Raw genomic sequence first — 16,214 nt, forward strand, 5'->3', positions numbered from 1 at the left:
GTGGAGTCAAGGGATATGGCGATATGGCAGGCACGGGTTATTGATACGGGACGATCAGCCATGATCACAATGAATGGCGGTGCTGGCTCGAAAGGCCGAATGGCCTCCTCCTGCACCTTTTTCTATGTTTCTATGCCTATCTAAAATTCACTCAAAATTCCCAGGAGCAGTCAGAGGGAGGGTTCCTAAAGTTAGTTGTTACTCCAAGTGAACCAACCCATGATTACAAGAAGCTTGCACCATAATGTTGCGTTATTTTTTGCTCAAACAGAAAGCAGTCCAGCATTTGATATATGTTCTGCGATAATTTCAATGAACTTCATTTTCTGGTAATTTCACTTTAAAACTGGATTTACCATTCAAGTACTGGGGATCTAGTAATCATTGTCAGTAATTTGCTCACACATTTGCCCTAAATGAAACACTGCAGGCAATGTGCATCTTAGTTTGCAAAAACATGAAGTTCAAAAAACCACAGCATGGAAGTGACACGATTTCATAAATATTAATTAAGCTAACGAACAGGCAGCAATTATGTCAACAGAAATATATAAACACTTGTGACATTAAACACGTTTTGTTTTTGTAGTCAATTAAATATTAAACAACAATCAAAAGTGCCAAAAGAATAAATGGTATCTGAAAATAAAATTGCAGAACCCAACCACGTTTGCTGGTGTGGTAAATGCAAAGGATAAGTACATGTATCAGAGCAATAATCTTACAGTAAATCTGCGTTATTACTCACCGTGGATTCTCAGGCAATTTTTAGGAATCATATCAGGCGACAAGATGACTTGGAAAAATTAATTTCAAAACATTTGTTTTCTTTATATTGATACTTAAAGTTGGTGTTTATTAACCAGAAGTATTATCAAGTGGTTTGACACTTAATGAATGTATTAAACATGCTCCTCCACATTTGAGAGACTCAAGACCATAGTTAACAAAAAAAAGTCAGCAATTTAATTAGTAAAGTGAAAATGCTCAGGATACATTCTCCACTGTTAGCAAGGAGTGCCTGAGACCCATAACAATCACGGTTTGGCAATGTTCATAAACCACTCAAGCTTTAATGTCCACAGTATACCTCAGTGGAGGCCACATGTCACGATTACAGCTATCTGTCACCCCAACAGCAATGAGATTTCCCAGTACCTGCAGAAAATAAATTAAACTGAGAAGTGACCATCCTCCCCTGAAGGATCAATGCCAAATTTTATTCATCAGTGGTTACGAACGGTCGGCACGAGCCTTCATTTATTGCGAAGACAAATCAGAAACCTTCTTGTGCAATATGTGAGAAGAAGAACCAAAAAGACAGATTTCACACATTACAAAACCATTCACAATTGTCGACAGATTCCAGTTTAGTGAAAATGCAGTTTGGCAGGAGTTACGCTGATTAGAAGGTAACCTTGCAAATTGTTCAGCACGCCATACTCTTTCGGTGCAGATTCCATTTATTAGGCAGGACGTGGCTTAATAGCTACACAAACCTGCCAGTTCTAACGTGTGTAGTGTGTTTCCGTACCATCCCTTTTCCACATTAAAACACTGTACCTATCAATTACAAGACCACCACACGACCTCTGTGACCTCGTCATAACAAGCGATTCATCTTATAACAAAGGGAGGGGCGGGCTGGGGTAAAATGGCACAACTTAGTAATTGAAGAGAGATCGTCCATGATTCAGGAAATTAAGAACCGATTACTACCACTATTAAAAATGTGTACCGTAAGCTCAATGATATTCATAAACCGGCATAACCATTATTAAACTCGCTATACATAAAATGTAAAATTTACACAATCCAAGCTGCCAAACCGTATAAAAAGTATCAAATTTCACATAAAACTGTACAATTATTTTTCAGCAGGTCCACATACCCCCAAAAATATACTTTTTTTTTTAAATGCATTCACCCTGTGTATAACAAATTTATATGCAAGGAATTCTAATTCTATACAGTAGTGCATCTACCTATATATATAAAAAAAGAATGATTCTTTTTGGAAAATCACGATAAAATTGTGCAGAATGCTTTTGGACTGACTGGTGCAATCACTGTGAGAAACAACGCACTTCCTTCCAGGCTGCAGTTAATTTAAACCTTGTTGACATGAAGAGACAAAATAAATTTTCATGGTGTAGTCCTGCACAAACATAGAGGAACAGTTCCAAGGATGGGTCGACATGAATGTTTACAGAGTCGGGAAGACACACGAGGTGAGAGCTAGAGGTAAAACTCTATACAGAGGTGGTTAATCTTTCAGTGGCATTATTGACCTCATTTTTGTTGGAGTCCAGTTCTTTAGCAGCATTCAACTCATTCCTCAGGTTCTCTGCTGTCTTTTTCAAGGTCTTCAGTTCCCCTGGGTGTGGAGTTGCTCTCCGCAGAAGTGTTCCCTGGAGAGAAAGTGGAAAAAAAGTAAACAGCAGGTGCCTAACTACCACTTAATGCGACTCAATAGTTATCCTTGGAAGGCACCCAATGACAAAGGTGACAAGAATAAAAATAACTGATTTATGAAGCCTAAAGAATGATCCCGAACCGAAATGTAACGTATCCATTTGCTCCTGACCCGCTGAGCTACTCCAGTATTTGGTGTCTATTTTTGGTATAAACCAGCATCTGCAGTTCCTTTTTTATTAGAAGAGGAAGAAACCTTGTGTGTTTGCTGTAACCACAGGTAGCGATTTTTTTTACTTGAATGGATTTCAAATGGTGCATTTCTGTCAGAAAGACAATTCTTTTTTGCTTTTAAAACGACTGCTTTCCCGAGTTATATGCTTTCCTTGATATGTATTAATGATGAGAATTCTCCAAATGACATATTAAAATATGGGAAAAGATGCAAAATTGTGGGATTTATCCACAAATTGTCTGTAGGTTCTCAACCTAAAACATCGGCCATTCGTTCTCTCCAGAGCTGCTGCCTGTCCCGCGAAGTTACTCTAGCTTTTTCTATCTTCAGCACCAAAAATAGGACAGGTGCATGTGAATTTTGATTAGCACGTTATTTACCGTCAAACTTTCATCATTTTTTGGTATTTGTTAAACACATCCAAAATTTAAATTAAAGTTAGAAATTTAAAAAAAAATGTTTCTATTCCTTTTATCTTTGCCTTTTTTCTCTTCCTCAATCTCACTTTCATTAAAATCTGGCATGGTCTCTGTTATAAATTAACATTTCATGTCTAAATCCTGCTTTGTCACCAGACCCAATGAATTGGCTTTGTCTTGTACGGTATGATTTAAAAACAGCAAGAGCTGATTCTCTGCATTTTCAAAATTAAGTTATTCAATTTATTTACCGAGTTACTGATGTGACCAACATTTGTTGCCTCTCGAGAGGGGTGGCTTGTTCAACCATTTCAGATAACGTTCTACTTGCTGGCCACATATAGATTAGATTGGGGAAGGATGAACATTTTCTAGCCCCACCAATGAACAAGAATATGAAAGGTAGACCCCCCCCCCCCCTTCTGCTCCCAACCCAGCCTCTACCTGCTGCACACCTGGGCTCGCATACATTACCTCCCCCCCTCCCCCCTCCTTTCACCTATATTCCTTCCTCTGGCTTTACAGTTCACACTTTTATCCTTATTGCACACCCCCCTAATCTTTTCATCTTTGGCCTTTGTCTAATCATCTGCCTATCAAATCACTCCCTGAGCTGTCTCCATTTATCACTCACCAGGCCTTGTCCTGCTCCTCCACTAAGCAGCTTTCTCCCCCCTACCCCATTCAGTCTGAAGAAGGGTCGCGACCTGAAGCATCACCTTTCCATGCTCTCCAGACACGCTGGGTTACTCCAGCACTTTGTGTCTTTCTTTGGTAAACCAGCATCTGCAGTTCCTTGTCATTATGTTATTGTTTTATATTTTACCTTTTCTTCATCATCATCCTCATCTGGATCGTCTAGGAAGCGTATTGCACTGACTCTGTTCATGGCACGCTCATTCCACATTTCATCCGAGACATCATTTACCAGGCTCTGCAGTGCAGTACAGCGTGGCAAATTATCTGTTAAAAGAAATTCAGCAATGTTAAACAGCTTTACTTAACATTTAAAAGCTGACATTTATAAATAAATACATTTCCTGCTCACGTTAAAATTAAGAATTATATTCCTTACAGAAATGTTCTACATCAAGCACATTTTGTACTGCATCTTTTTCAACATTTTCTTTACATGTAGTCAGAGCTGTACAGCACAGAAACATGCCCAACCTGTCCATACCAGCCAAATTGGCAAACTGGTCTAGTCCCATTTGCCTGCATTTGACCCATTGCCTATTAAACCATTCCTAGCAACTTATCTGTCTGAGTGCTATTTAAAAGTCATAACAGCACACGCATCGACAGCTCCCTTTGACAGCTCATTCCAGATATGGACCGAGTGAAAAAATTGCCTGAGGTTCTTCTTAAGTCTCTCCCTTCTAATCCTAAGCCTTTGCGTTCTAGTTTGCACTGTACCTAGGTACATGTGACAATGAAGTATTACTGAATCATTAATTTTGTAATCTTCTACACTGGGTAAAAGACTGCCAGTATTCATTTTTTGTAAAGTGATAAAATTATAAGAATATGGATGATTACATTTTTCCCAACAGTTAGTTTGCTAACTGAATATTTATTTCAGAATTGACTTCCTGGAGCCCCCACAGAATATAACTGGTTTTCAGATAGATTATGATCTATTTAATGTCAGGATGGAATCTAATTAAATATTTTACAATTGGTAATTCCTCACATTTAATCAAAAAACAATGTTTAACCAATACGACGGGATGTTTGCACAACAGGATGTTTATCCGTTTGGTGTTAATGTTAGCGCTTTCTGTAGATTAAATAACCACACGCATGCTGGTAACAAAAATGCCTGCCGTGTGTTTAACTCTGACTACAGAGAACAAAGTACAATATCAGGGCTGGGTCTCCAGCACAGAACAGAAGGAGAACCTCGCTGCTGAATATGTTTCCTTTAGCAAATTCAGGCTCATTAACAGCAAGGGAATTTGGTCAATGTGCATCCCTCTATCAGACGGAAGGACTGGCATTTACATAGCGCCTTTCACTTCCCCTGCAGGGTACTCCAAGCAGTTTCACTTTGGACGGGTGGATGCTGGTTTAATGTGGTCAAAGTGGCAGAAAATTGCAAGATCCTTCAAACAACAATGTGATGGTAACTGGTCCAACAATTTCAACGATGCCAAACATTGGAAGGTCAAACATTAACAGGGCTCTGGAATTAATTCCACCGCCCTCCTTCAACATTTTACCACCTGGCAGAGCAGTCCAAACATAACAGCCTTGTTCAAAAGATAGCATTACAGCAGGGCAGCAACCAGTATTAAAAATAGCAGATGATTTAGTTGCTATTTCTTGTCTGCTTGTGGGAAGCCTGCTATGTTTTTCCTGCAAGGACATAAGTGCTGGAGTAACTCAGTTGGTCAGGCAGCTTATCTGGAGAACATGGATAGGTGACGTTTCAGGCTAGGACCCTGCTTCAGACTGATACCGAATGGTACCGACCTGAAATGTCACCTATCCATGTTCTCCAGAGATGCTGCCTGACCCACCGAGTTACTCCAGTACTTTGTGTTGTTTTATGTAATCCAGCATCTGCAGTTCCTTGTTTGGACTATGTTTTTCCTGTATCGGCCATGATTTGAACAAGTGGCAGAGAAACTGTGAGACTGGATTTCTCTTTCAGAATTGATTTGCTGCTGTCTCTGCTATTTCGTACAGGTAATAGCAGATTATAAAAAAAATATTATGATCCACTTCAGATCAAGAAGAAATGGAGTTAAATCTTCTATGATTGGCAATTCCTCACCATTATGTTAAAAATGGTTTAACATAATGGTTATGTGTTTGCTGTAATAGTCAGTCGCTTAAATGACAGCACTAGTGCCAGTAACAAATAATAATGATGTAATGGATGGGATTTATATAGCGCCTTTCTAGATACTCAAGGCGCTTTACATCGCATTATTCATTCACTCCTCAGTCACACTCGGTGGGGTGAGCTACTTCTGTAGCCACAGCTGCCCTGGGGCAGATTGACGGAAGCGTGGCTGCTAATCTGCGCCTACGGCCCCTCCGACCACCACCAATCACTCACACACATTCACACACATTCACACGCAGGCAAAGATGGGTGAAGTGTCTTGCCCAAGGACACAACGACAGTATGCACTCCAAGCGGGATTCGAACCGGCTACCTTCCGGTCGCCAGCCGAACACTTAGCCCATTGTGCCATCTAAACAAAGATGCAGTGTGTTCACCTCTGACCCCAGAAAACCAAGCACAGTATCAGAGCTGAGGCTCCACCATCTGCTCATCACCACACTCCTGATTCACATCCTTAAATATCACAACTGTGACCACGTTGCAAAGGTTTGCACTGACCGCAAAGCGCTTCACACAATGACAGAAAGTGAGAAAGATGACACTGAAAATCTTTTTTTCCCCTTTTTTTCCCCCCAGAACTAAAATTCATTAGATTACATTTATTTTGCTCAATAAGCAGGCAGATTTCAAAGCAAAGATCTTGAAAGTAAAAAGTCCAATTACCCTTGAATTGCGGCACTTAATTCCACAGACTAAACAGTTAGCTGCATTAGCAGTGAGATAAATACACTATTTTCTTGGCAGTGGGAATGGAAGAAGGAACGGAGGGAGGGTGGGAATTAAAAGAGGAAACTACTGGACGTCGCAGTGGTGCAACGAGTAGAGCCATTGCCTCCCAGCTCCAGTGATCCCGGTTCAATCAAACCTAACATAGAAACATAGAAATTAGGTGCAGGAGTAGGCCATTCGGCCCTTCGAGCCTGCACCGCCATTCAATATGATCATGGCTGATCATCCAACTCAGTATCCCGTACCTGCCTTCTCTCCATACCCTCTGATCCCCTTAGCCACAAGGGCCACATCTAACTCCCTCTTAAATATAGCCAATGAACTGGCCTCGACTACCCTCTGCGGCAGAGAGTTCCAGAGACTCACCACTCTCTGTGTGAAAAAAGTTCTTCTCATCTCGGTTTTAAAGGATTTCCCCCTTATCCTTAAGCTGTGACCCCTTGTCCTGGACTTCCCCAACATCGGGAACAATCTTCCTGCATCTAGCCTGTCCAACCCCTTAAGAATGTTGTAAGTTTCTATAAGATCCCCTCTCAATCTCCTAAATTATAGAGAGTATAAACCAAGTCCATCCAGTCTTTCTGCATAAGACAGTCCTGACATCCCAGGAATCAGTCTGGTGAACCCTCTCTGCAATCCCTCTACGGCAATAATGTCCTTCCTCATATGTGGAAACCAAAACTGTACGCAACACTCCAGGTGTGGTCTCACCAAGACCCTGTACAACTGCAGTAGAACCTCCCTGCTCCTAGACTCAAATCCTTTTGCTATGAAAGCTAACATACCATTCGCTTTCTTCACTGCCGCGGGCACCGTTTGTATGGAATTTCTTCCAATAACCAAATGCGTTTCCCGTGACTCATGTTTGAGCGCTCTGGAGTCTCCCACACCCCCACATCCCAAAGCGTGGTAGGCTAATTAATTGGCCGTTGGAAATTACCTCGTACTAAACACCCATTTACATTAATCCCATCTGGAGATAATTAAAATTGGGATAAAGTAGGCGGTTGGCACGGACTCAGTGAGCTGAAGGGCTCTATGTTTCTATGTGACTCCTGACTATATAATTCACTATGGGTCTTAACAATACAAAAAGAAAAATTATATTAATTCTTGATAAGTAGAATAGGAAATGAAAAGTTAAAAACGGGTCTGAATGAAATCGGGGCATGGAAAAGTATAGAATAAATCTTATAAAAGTAAGAGAGTAGGAATTATAAATATGTTTACACTGTGATGAAATAAGGTTTAGGAAAGCACAAGAAAAATAGTTCTTGAAATAAAATTACAAATGGAGAGAAAAATGTGCCCTATTAGAACCTTAGACGCAAAAAATGGAAGGAACAATGCACAAAAGAATCTTAAAATATGTTGTGTTATGCAGATGTGAAAATGTTTTTACTTTCTAAAATAGAAATTAATTGAATCTCCCAAATGCCATTTATTTTAAATGTCTCAGAAATATTAGTTTCTTTTGGCCAATCCAGAGAACAGATTCATTCTTCCTGCCGCTGCCTTAAGTATGAAGCAAACTTCGCAACCATCATATGAACTCAGTCTGCAAGAGTTGATTCATCAGTGGGTACTCCCTGTATTGGTTAGGCTGTGTCACACAGCTGTGCAGTGTTAATACAACGTTCATTTACACGTCTACAAATATGATCGGCACATCAATGAATCGTATATTTACAGATTGGGAACCATGTAGCTAACATGGAAATCAGAGCTATGGAAAAGGGATTAAGTGCATTAGAAACAATAACGTTTGTTTATTCAATTTCAGGTTAGTGACTGTGATATCTTAGACTTGCTATTTACAGCGAGTGTTGTTGAGATCAATTTATCTTGGCAAAAGTAACTAATAGCTGACTCCCGAAATCCCAAACCTGTAACATTAAAGATAGACAAAAATGCTGGAGAAACTCAGCGGGTGAGGCAGCATCTATGGAGCGAAGGAAATAGGTGACGTTTTGGGTCGAGACCCTTCTTCAGTCTAAAAAGTTTTTAGATAGTCACATGGATTTGCAACTAATGGAGGAATATGGACCACTTGCAGGCAAACGAGATCAGTTCAGCTACTAATCATGTTCATTATTAAGATTGTGGGCTGAAGGGCCTGGCCCTGTGCTATAGTGTTCTATGTTCTGTGAGATATATTTGGCAGGTCCAGTAGCCATTTGGAGAGAATAAGGTCTGTTTTATTTATTATTTTGGGCAATGTTAGTGGTCAATGTTTAAATAGGGAATGTATTACATATCAAGTAGTGTGTTGCTCATGTCTGACTTTCTTAATGCAAGCTTAGGCCATAATGGGGTCCGTTTCTGATCATGACCGGTTTTTCAATGCTACAAATATGTCCCCTCCAGCAATGGAGGAAAGCAGGAAAACATGGAGGAAAGCAGATAGGAGATTAACTGGTGTTACATCAAACTGAGACTAGACAGAAAAGTACGAAGCACATCTTTCCTTTACAGAAGCTGTGGGGGAATAGGTTTGTAATTGGTAGGATTAGAGAGGTACAAATAGCCACTCAATTAGCAGTAATGGACTTGTGGCCAAACAGTTAATAAAATTGCATGTAATTCAGTCAGAATAAGGGTCCAAACCAGAAACATTATTTGTCCATTCTCTCCTGACCCACTGAGTCTCTCCAATATTTTGTTCCTTGATCCAAGTCTCCAGCATCTGCAGCATCTCTAGCTTCAGCGTTTAATCAACACTGGCATCCATCCCATCAAGAAAATATGGAGAGAAGAATTTTCCTGTCTTATCTGGAGGCTGATTTACTTGTTTCATTGCATCATCTTTATTTGAAACTACACCCAAAAACAAAATAGGGACCTGCATGTCAGTTTATAGGGTCAACCCAAGAACTGTGACTGTTCCATATTTTGGAAGAACAGCATGTCATATTCCCCCTGGGTGGCCTATAATCTAATGGCATGAACATCAAATTATTCAATTTCAGGTCCCCCTCCCACCCAGCACACCATTCGATCGACACAGGTCCTCTCACACAGAGCTTTCTTTCCCCCTGCCCAGTCATCCAGTTACTTATCCGTCCTCCACTTCCTCCTTCTGCTCACCACCCATCTCTAAACCCCAGCTTCCACCCATCCCCATTGTTGTTCCCATCCAGCTGCCATCCCGCCCTCTGGTTCTACATTTCACTCACTACCTTCTTTTCTTATCAGACTCCAGCATTTGCAGCTGAGGTCGCTGCCACTAAAAGGCATCTCATCAGAGATCCACACCACCCTAGCCGCACACTCATTTCACCCCTACCATCGGGAAGAAGGTAGAGGAGCCTGAAAACTGTAACGTCCAAGTTCAGGAACTGCTTCTTCCCTACAGCCATTAGAATATTCAGAACTACAACCTCAAATAAGCTCTGAACTACATAGACTATTATTGGTGTGTGTGTGTGTGTGTGTGTGTGTGTGTGTGTGTGTGTGTGTGTGTGTGTGTGTGTGTGTGTGTGTGTGTGTGTGTGTGTGTGTGTGTGTGTGTGTGTGTGTGTGCACTGAACATTTGTTGCTCATTTATAACATTGTTTACAGTATACTATGTTTACATATTCTGTTGGGCTACTGCAGGTAAGAATGTCATTGTTCTATCTGGGACAGATGGCAATAAAACACTCTAGACTCTTCTGAATTTATTTATAATTTCATAAGTCATCTGAGCATAATTTGACCATTCAGCCCATTGAGTGACTCTGCCATGGCTGATCTATCTTCCCCTCTCAAAACTATTCTCCTGCCTTTTCCTCATGAGCTTTGACACTCTTACTAATCAAGAATCTGTCAATCTCTGCTTTAAAAACACCCAATGACTTGGCCTCCACAGCCATCTGTGGCAATGAATTCCACAGATTCACCACCCCTCTGACTAAAGAAATTCCTCCTCATCTCCTTTCTAAACAGACATGCTTTTATTCTGAGGCTGTGCCCTCTGGTTCTAAACTCTCCCACCAGTGGAAACGTCCCCTCCACATCCACTCTATCCAGGCCTTTCACGAATCGATAAGTTTCAATAATCTCCAGCCTTGGTTACTATCCCCACCCTTCTCTTCATCACCTGACTGATCTGCCAGTCAACCCCTCCTTACCTTGTTCCACCTATCACTCCCCAGCTCTTGCCCTACCCCTTCCCCTCATTTCAATCCATCAGTTATCTGGTGAATCTGAGGAATTCCAGGAATTTCAGGAACCAGGATGGTGAATCTGTGGAATTCGTAGCAACAGAAGGCTGTGGCGGCAAAGTTAGTGGATATATTTAAGGCAGAGATAGATAAGATTCTTGATTAGTATGGGTGTCAGAGGTTATGGGGAGAAGGCAGGAGAATAGGGTTGGGAGGGAAAGATAGATCAGCCATCATTGAAAGGCAGTATAGACTTGATGAGCCAAATGACCTAATTCTGCCCCTATCTCTTTTGACAAATCCACACCCGGCTCCTGAAGAGTGTTTCTGATCTGTAGGCAAGGTGTTTGGGGATTTTTCATTATTATAGAGAGAATTATTCTGTCATCAGCTGTGGAGGTCTTCCTTGGCCTGCCAGTCCCTTTGCAATTAGTAAGCTACCAGTGCTCTCTTTCTTCTTAATGATGTTCCAAACAGTTGATTTTGGTAAGCTTAAAGTTTGGCTGATGTCTCTAACAGCTTTATTCTTGTTTCTCAATCTCATAATGGCTTCTTTGACTTTCATTGGCACAACTTTGGTCCTCATGTTGATAAACAGCAATTAAAGTTTCCAAAGGTGATGCAAAGACTGGAGGAAAGACTAGGTGCTGTGAGCTCTCTTGTACCTGCATTAAGGAGGCATTTAAACACACCTGAGCAATTACAAACACGTGTGAAGCCATATGACCCTTCCTCACCTTGGTGCCACTGTGTTGTGTCGTGGACTTTCTGTGTTTGTGCTTTTTTTTTAATTTCTTTTTTTTTTTTAAATATGTTTTAATATTTATTATTTATTTATTTTTATGATACTGACTGTATCGGGAAATTCATTTCGTTGTCTCTAATTGAAACAATGACAATAAATTTGAATACAATACAATACAATACAATTATGGTGGCGTGAAATTGGGGGGCTATGTATAAACACAGCTGTCATTTCTACATGGTGAAACCAAAATGTATAAAAATACCCTTTAATAAAATTTGACAACGTGCACTTTAACCACCTGTGATTTTTTTTCTATTACAAACCTTAAATTGTGGAGTACAGAGGCAAATAAATAAATGATGGGTCTTTGTCCCAAACATTATGGAGGGCAATGTATATCCCTCCATTCCCTGCAAATCAATCTTTGGAAATTTCCCTGAAATTGTTTTATTAACAAGCTCTATGACTGTCTATCCTTGTTGGTTACAAGGTTGTACGTTTGACCAATACATTACCGTGGTTGTTATGTTCGGGAGGCAGCTGGGGAAGCAAAACGCACGTCAAAACCTTCTCCCGTGTTCCTGAATCGATCTCGGTCTGAAAAGTTAGCAGCGGCTGCGACTGGTTCTCGGACAACCAAAGCGCCTTGAGTTTCAAGTTGATCAAGGATAATGGCAAGTTCGTCAACCTGTAATGGACGGCAAGGAATGGCAAACTGTGTTAAAGGTCTTGGCACCACACTTGTTGAAAGGGATAGTAGCCGCAAGATATCTTTCTTTTATACTGGAACCACAGAACAGAAATAGGTCCTTCGGTTCACGTCGACCAAGATGCTTACCTGAACTAGTCCCTCTTGCCTGCGTTTGGCGCACTTCCTCTAAACTAAGGTTTGTGTCTGAAGATAGTTTTCGACCCGAAACATCACCTATTCCTTTTCTCCAGGGATGCTGCCTGACCCACTGAGATACTCCAGCATGTTGTGTCTATCTTCTCTCTAAATTAATGCCACATTCATCTTTATTCTTTTAACACCCTCCAGATTCTACCCTACACCTACACACTAGGAATAATTAATAGTGGCCAATTAATCTACCAACCTGGGATGTGGAAGGAAATTTCAGCTCCCAGATGGAGAGCATGCAAAACAACACAGATAACATCAGAGGTCAATGGTGAACTTGAGTCCCGGGCACTGTGAGCCAACAGCTCTATTGCAGCCAAATATGATTGAGAATTATTTCTCTTTTATGCTTTATCTCGCAACACAGGCACAAAATTTGGCATGTTACAAAATAATCTTCCACGTATATACTTTGGAAAGCATGCCACAGTATGGTTGCATCATGAGGTACACAAAATTGCTGGAGAAACTCGGCTGGTGCAGCAGCATCTATGGAGCAAAGGAAATAGGCGACGTTTCGGGCCGAAAGGGGTTCGGCCCGAAACGTCGCCTATTTTCTTCGCTCCATAGATGCTGCTGCACCCGCCGAGTTTCTCCAGCAATTTTGTGTACCTTCGATCTTCCAGCATCTGCAGTTCCTTCTTGAACAACATGGTTGCATCATGGCCTGGCATGGCAATGCATGCACACACGGATGCAAGAGGTTGCAGAAAGTGATGGACGCAGCCCTCATCTAAAGCACATGCATGATGGACTATCATCAAAAATCCTACCATCCACCCATGCCCTCTTCTCACTGCTACTGCTACTGCCAGGCAGGAGGGCCTGAAGCTTGAGGTCCCACACCTGCAACGCTTTTGGATGTGGGAGGAAATCGGAGCATGTCCCTAGTCAGGATCGAACCCGGGTCTCTGGCGCCATGAGGCAGCCAATCTATCGCTGCGCACTCAGCCAGCCTTCTCCCAGGAGAGATCTGTTTTGACACCATAGACTGGGATAACAACATGACTTGGGGAAGAACTGGCTAATACGATCATAAGTGATAGGAGCAGGATTAGGCTACTCGACCCATCTAGCCTAGCCATTCAATCATGGCTGATATATCTCTTCCTCTGAACACCAGTCTCCTGCCTTCTCCCCATAACCTCCAATACCCATACTAATCATGAATCTATCTATCTCTGCCTTAAAAATATCTACTGACTTGCGCTCAACAGCCTTCTGTGGCAAAGAATTCCACAGATTCACCACCCTCTGACTAAAGAAATTTATCCTCATCATCCAAAAAGAACGCCCTTTAATTCTGAGGCTATGACCTCTAGTCCCAGACTCTACCACTAGTGGATACATCCTCTCCACATCCATTCTAGTTTTTTTAGGAAAATATATTATACCAAAACCTAGCAATTTCCCTCCAAAATATGCTTACCTGTTTCCAGCTAAGTCCAGCACATGAAGCTCAGTTGCCTGTGAAATTTCTGGTGGGATTTGTGTTAATTTGTTGTCTCGGAGACTGAAAACAGTAAGGCTGCAGCAGCCACCAATCTGCAATTGAAACCAGAGTAGTTAGCAAAGCCTCCAGAAAAGACACCTTGCCAGAGTGAGTCCACTTGCAAATCATATATAACCATATAACCATATAACAATTACAGCACGGAAACAGGCCATCTCAACCCTTCTAGTCCGTGCCGAACACATAATCTCCCCTAGTCCCATATACCTGCGCTCAGATCATAACCCTCTATTCCCTTCCCATCCATATAACTATCCAATTTATTTTTAAATGATAAAAACGAACCTGCCTCCACGACCTTCACTGGAAGCTCATTCCACACAGCTACCACTCTCTGAGTAAAGAAGTTCCCCCTCATGTTACCCCTAAACTTCTGTCCCTTAATTCTCAAGTCATGTCCCCTTGTTTGAATCTTCCCTACTCTCAGTGGGAAAAGCTTTTCCACGTCAACTCTGTCTATCCCTCTCATCATTTTAAAAACCTCTATCAAGTCCCCCCTTAACCTTCTGCGCTCCAAAGAATAAAGTCCTAACTTGTTCAACCTTTCTCTGTAACTGGAGGAACATCACTTCATATTCCACTTGGGTAGCTTACAACCTAATGGTATGAGCATTGAAATCTCCAATTTTAGGTAACTTCACTACCTTCCTCAATATAACTGCCCCCTCCCTCACCTGTGCCCCACCTGTACTTGCAGCTATTCCTCTCCATCCCCTTCTGTTCAATGTAGATTTCTTTCTCTAGCCTCACATTTCACAACTCTTCAATCCCTTTGTCCCTCACCTTCTGTCTTTTCATCTCTGACCTTTATCCAACCATTTGCCTGTCACACATTCCTCCTCACCTGTATCGACCCATTATGTGCCAGGCTTCGTCCTGCACCTTTCTTCCCCCCCACCCTCTCCCCCATCCCCCACCACAATCAATCTGAAGAAGGGTCCCAACCCGAAACATCGCCCATCCATGTTCAACCATAAGACAGGAGCAGTCTTAAGGCTATTCAGCCCATTGAGTCTACTCCACCATTCAATCATGGCTGATCTGTTTTTCACTCTCAACTCCATTCTCCTGCCTCCCCCCCCCCCCCCCCCCCCCATTACCTTTGATGCCCTTCCTTATCACGAACCTATCAATCTCCGCCAAAAAATACCCATTGCCATGGCCTCCATAACCATCTGTGGCAATGAATTCCACAGATTCACCACTCACTGGCTAAAGAAATTCCTCCTTATCTCCATTTTGAACATATGTCCTTTTATTCTGGGTCTGCACCCTATGGTTCTAGATTCTCCCATTACTGGAAACATCCTTTCCGCATGCACTATATCTAGGCCTTTCACTCTTCAGTAAGTACAAGGTTTGTTTGGTCTTCCAGTGACTGCATGGATATTCTCCGGGTGCTCCAATTTCCACCCACACTAATGCAGGTTTGTGGATTCATTGACTGTGATAAAATTGGCTCTAGTGTGTAGGATAGTGTTAGTGTACAGGGTGGTCGGATTCAATGGGCCGAAGTAGCTATTTCTACGTTGCATATCTAAATTCTAAATTAATCTAATGACCTGCAAGTCTTTGGGATGTGGAGGGAGAGTCTACAGAGGGAACCAACGTGGTGACAAGGAGAACATGCAAACTCCACACAGACAACAAAAGAAGTCAGGATCAAATCTGGGTTGCCGGAATGGCCAGCAAATTCTAGAAATTAAAAGATAATGCAGAGCTCCTGCATTTAATGGTCGATTTATGTTATTCTGTTTTTGGGTACACACAAACAGATTCTCCAATATTTTTAAGAACCTAACAGATTTGTTGAAAAATTGACCATGAGCTGGCACAGAAAGCTAAAGTTGGAATTTAATTGTGCATGCAGGTACTCAATGTTGTGATAATTGACAATGCAATATCATTCCATGTGCCAAGTATTAAACATTCCTTGATTAATTCTTGCATGCAATGAATTGCTGAAGTTTAAACATTTCAATGTACCATTTTCACTTCCTTACTTCTACTAACTTTTTCTGTTTGCTTGCAATCAATGACACTTGGAGTACTGCGCGCAGTTCTGGTCGCCACACTATAGGAAGGGTGTGATTGCATTGTAATGGAGGAGGTTCACCAGGATGTTGCCTGGCTTAGAGAGTTAGTTATAAGGAGAGATTGGTTGTGCTGAGTTTGTTTTCCCCTGTATCAAAGGAGACAGAGGAGAGACCCAATAGAAGTACATAAGATTAGGAGAGCCATAGATATGGTAG

At 41.6% G+C, this 16,214-nt stretch overlaps 1 protein-coding gene across 1 annotated transcript in view; it reads right to left on the minus strand.

The window, feature by feature from the left end:
- Positions 1–841: 841 nt before the first annotated feature.
- lrrc1 (leucine rich repeat containing 1) overlaps positions 842–16,214 on the minus strand; it is a 126,294-nt gene continuing 110,921 nt past the window's right edge. Inside the window, exons 11-14 of the mRNA XM_055635229.1 lie at positions 13,879–13,994; positions 12,064–12,236; positions 3,896–4,032; positions 842–2,411 (exon numbers count right to left, since the gene is read on the minus strand). Coding sequence (XP_055491204.1) covers positions 2,253–2,411; positions 3,896–4,032; positions 12,064–12,236; positions 13,879–13,994 — 585 coding nt within the window. The 3' untranslated portion in view covers positions 842–2,252. The remainder of the gene's footprint in view (positions 2,412–3,895; positions 4,033–12,063; positions 12,237–13,878; positions 13,995–16,214) is intronic.

The sequence above is a fragment of the Leucoraja erinacea genome, chromosome 5 (genome assembly GCF_028641065.1).
Source record: "Leucoraja erinacea ecotype New England chromosome 5, Leri_hhj_1, whole genome shotgun sequence".
NCBI classification, from domain to species: Eukaryota; Metazoa; Chordata; class Chondrichthyes; order Rajiformes; family Rajidae; genus Leucoraja; species Leucoraja erinaceus.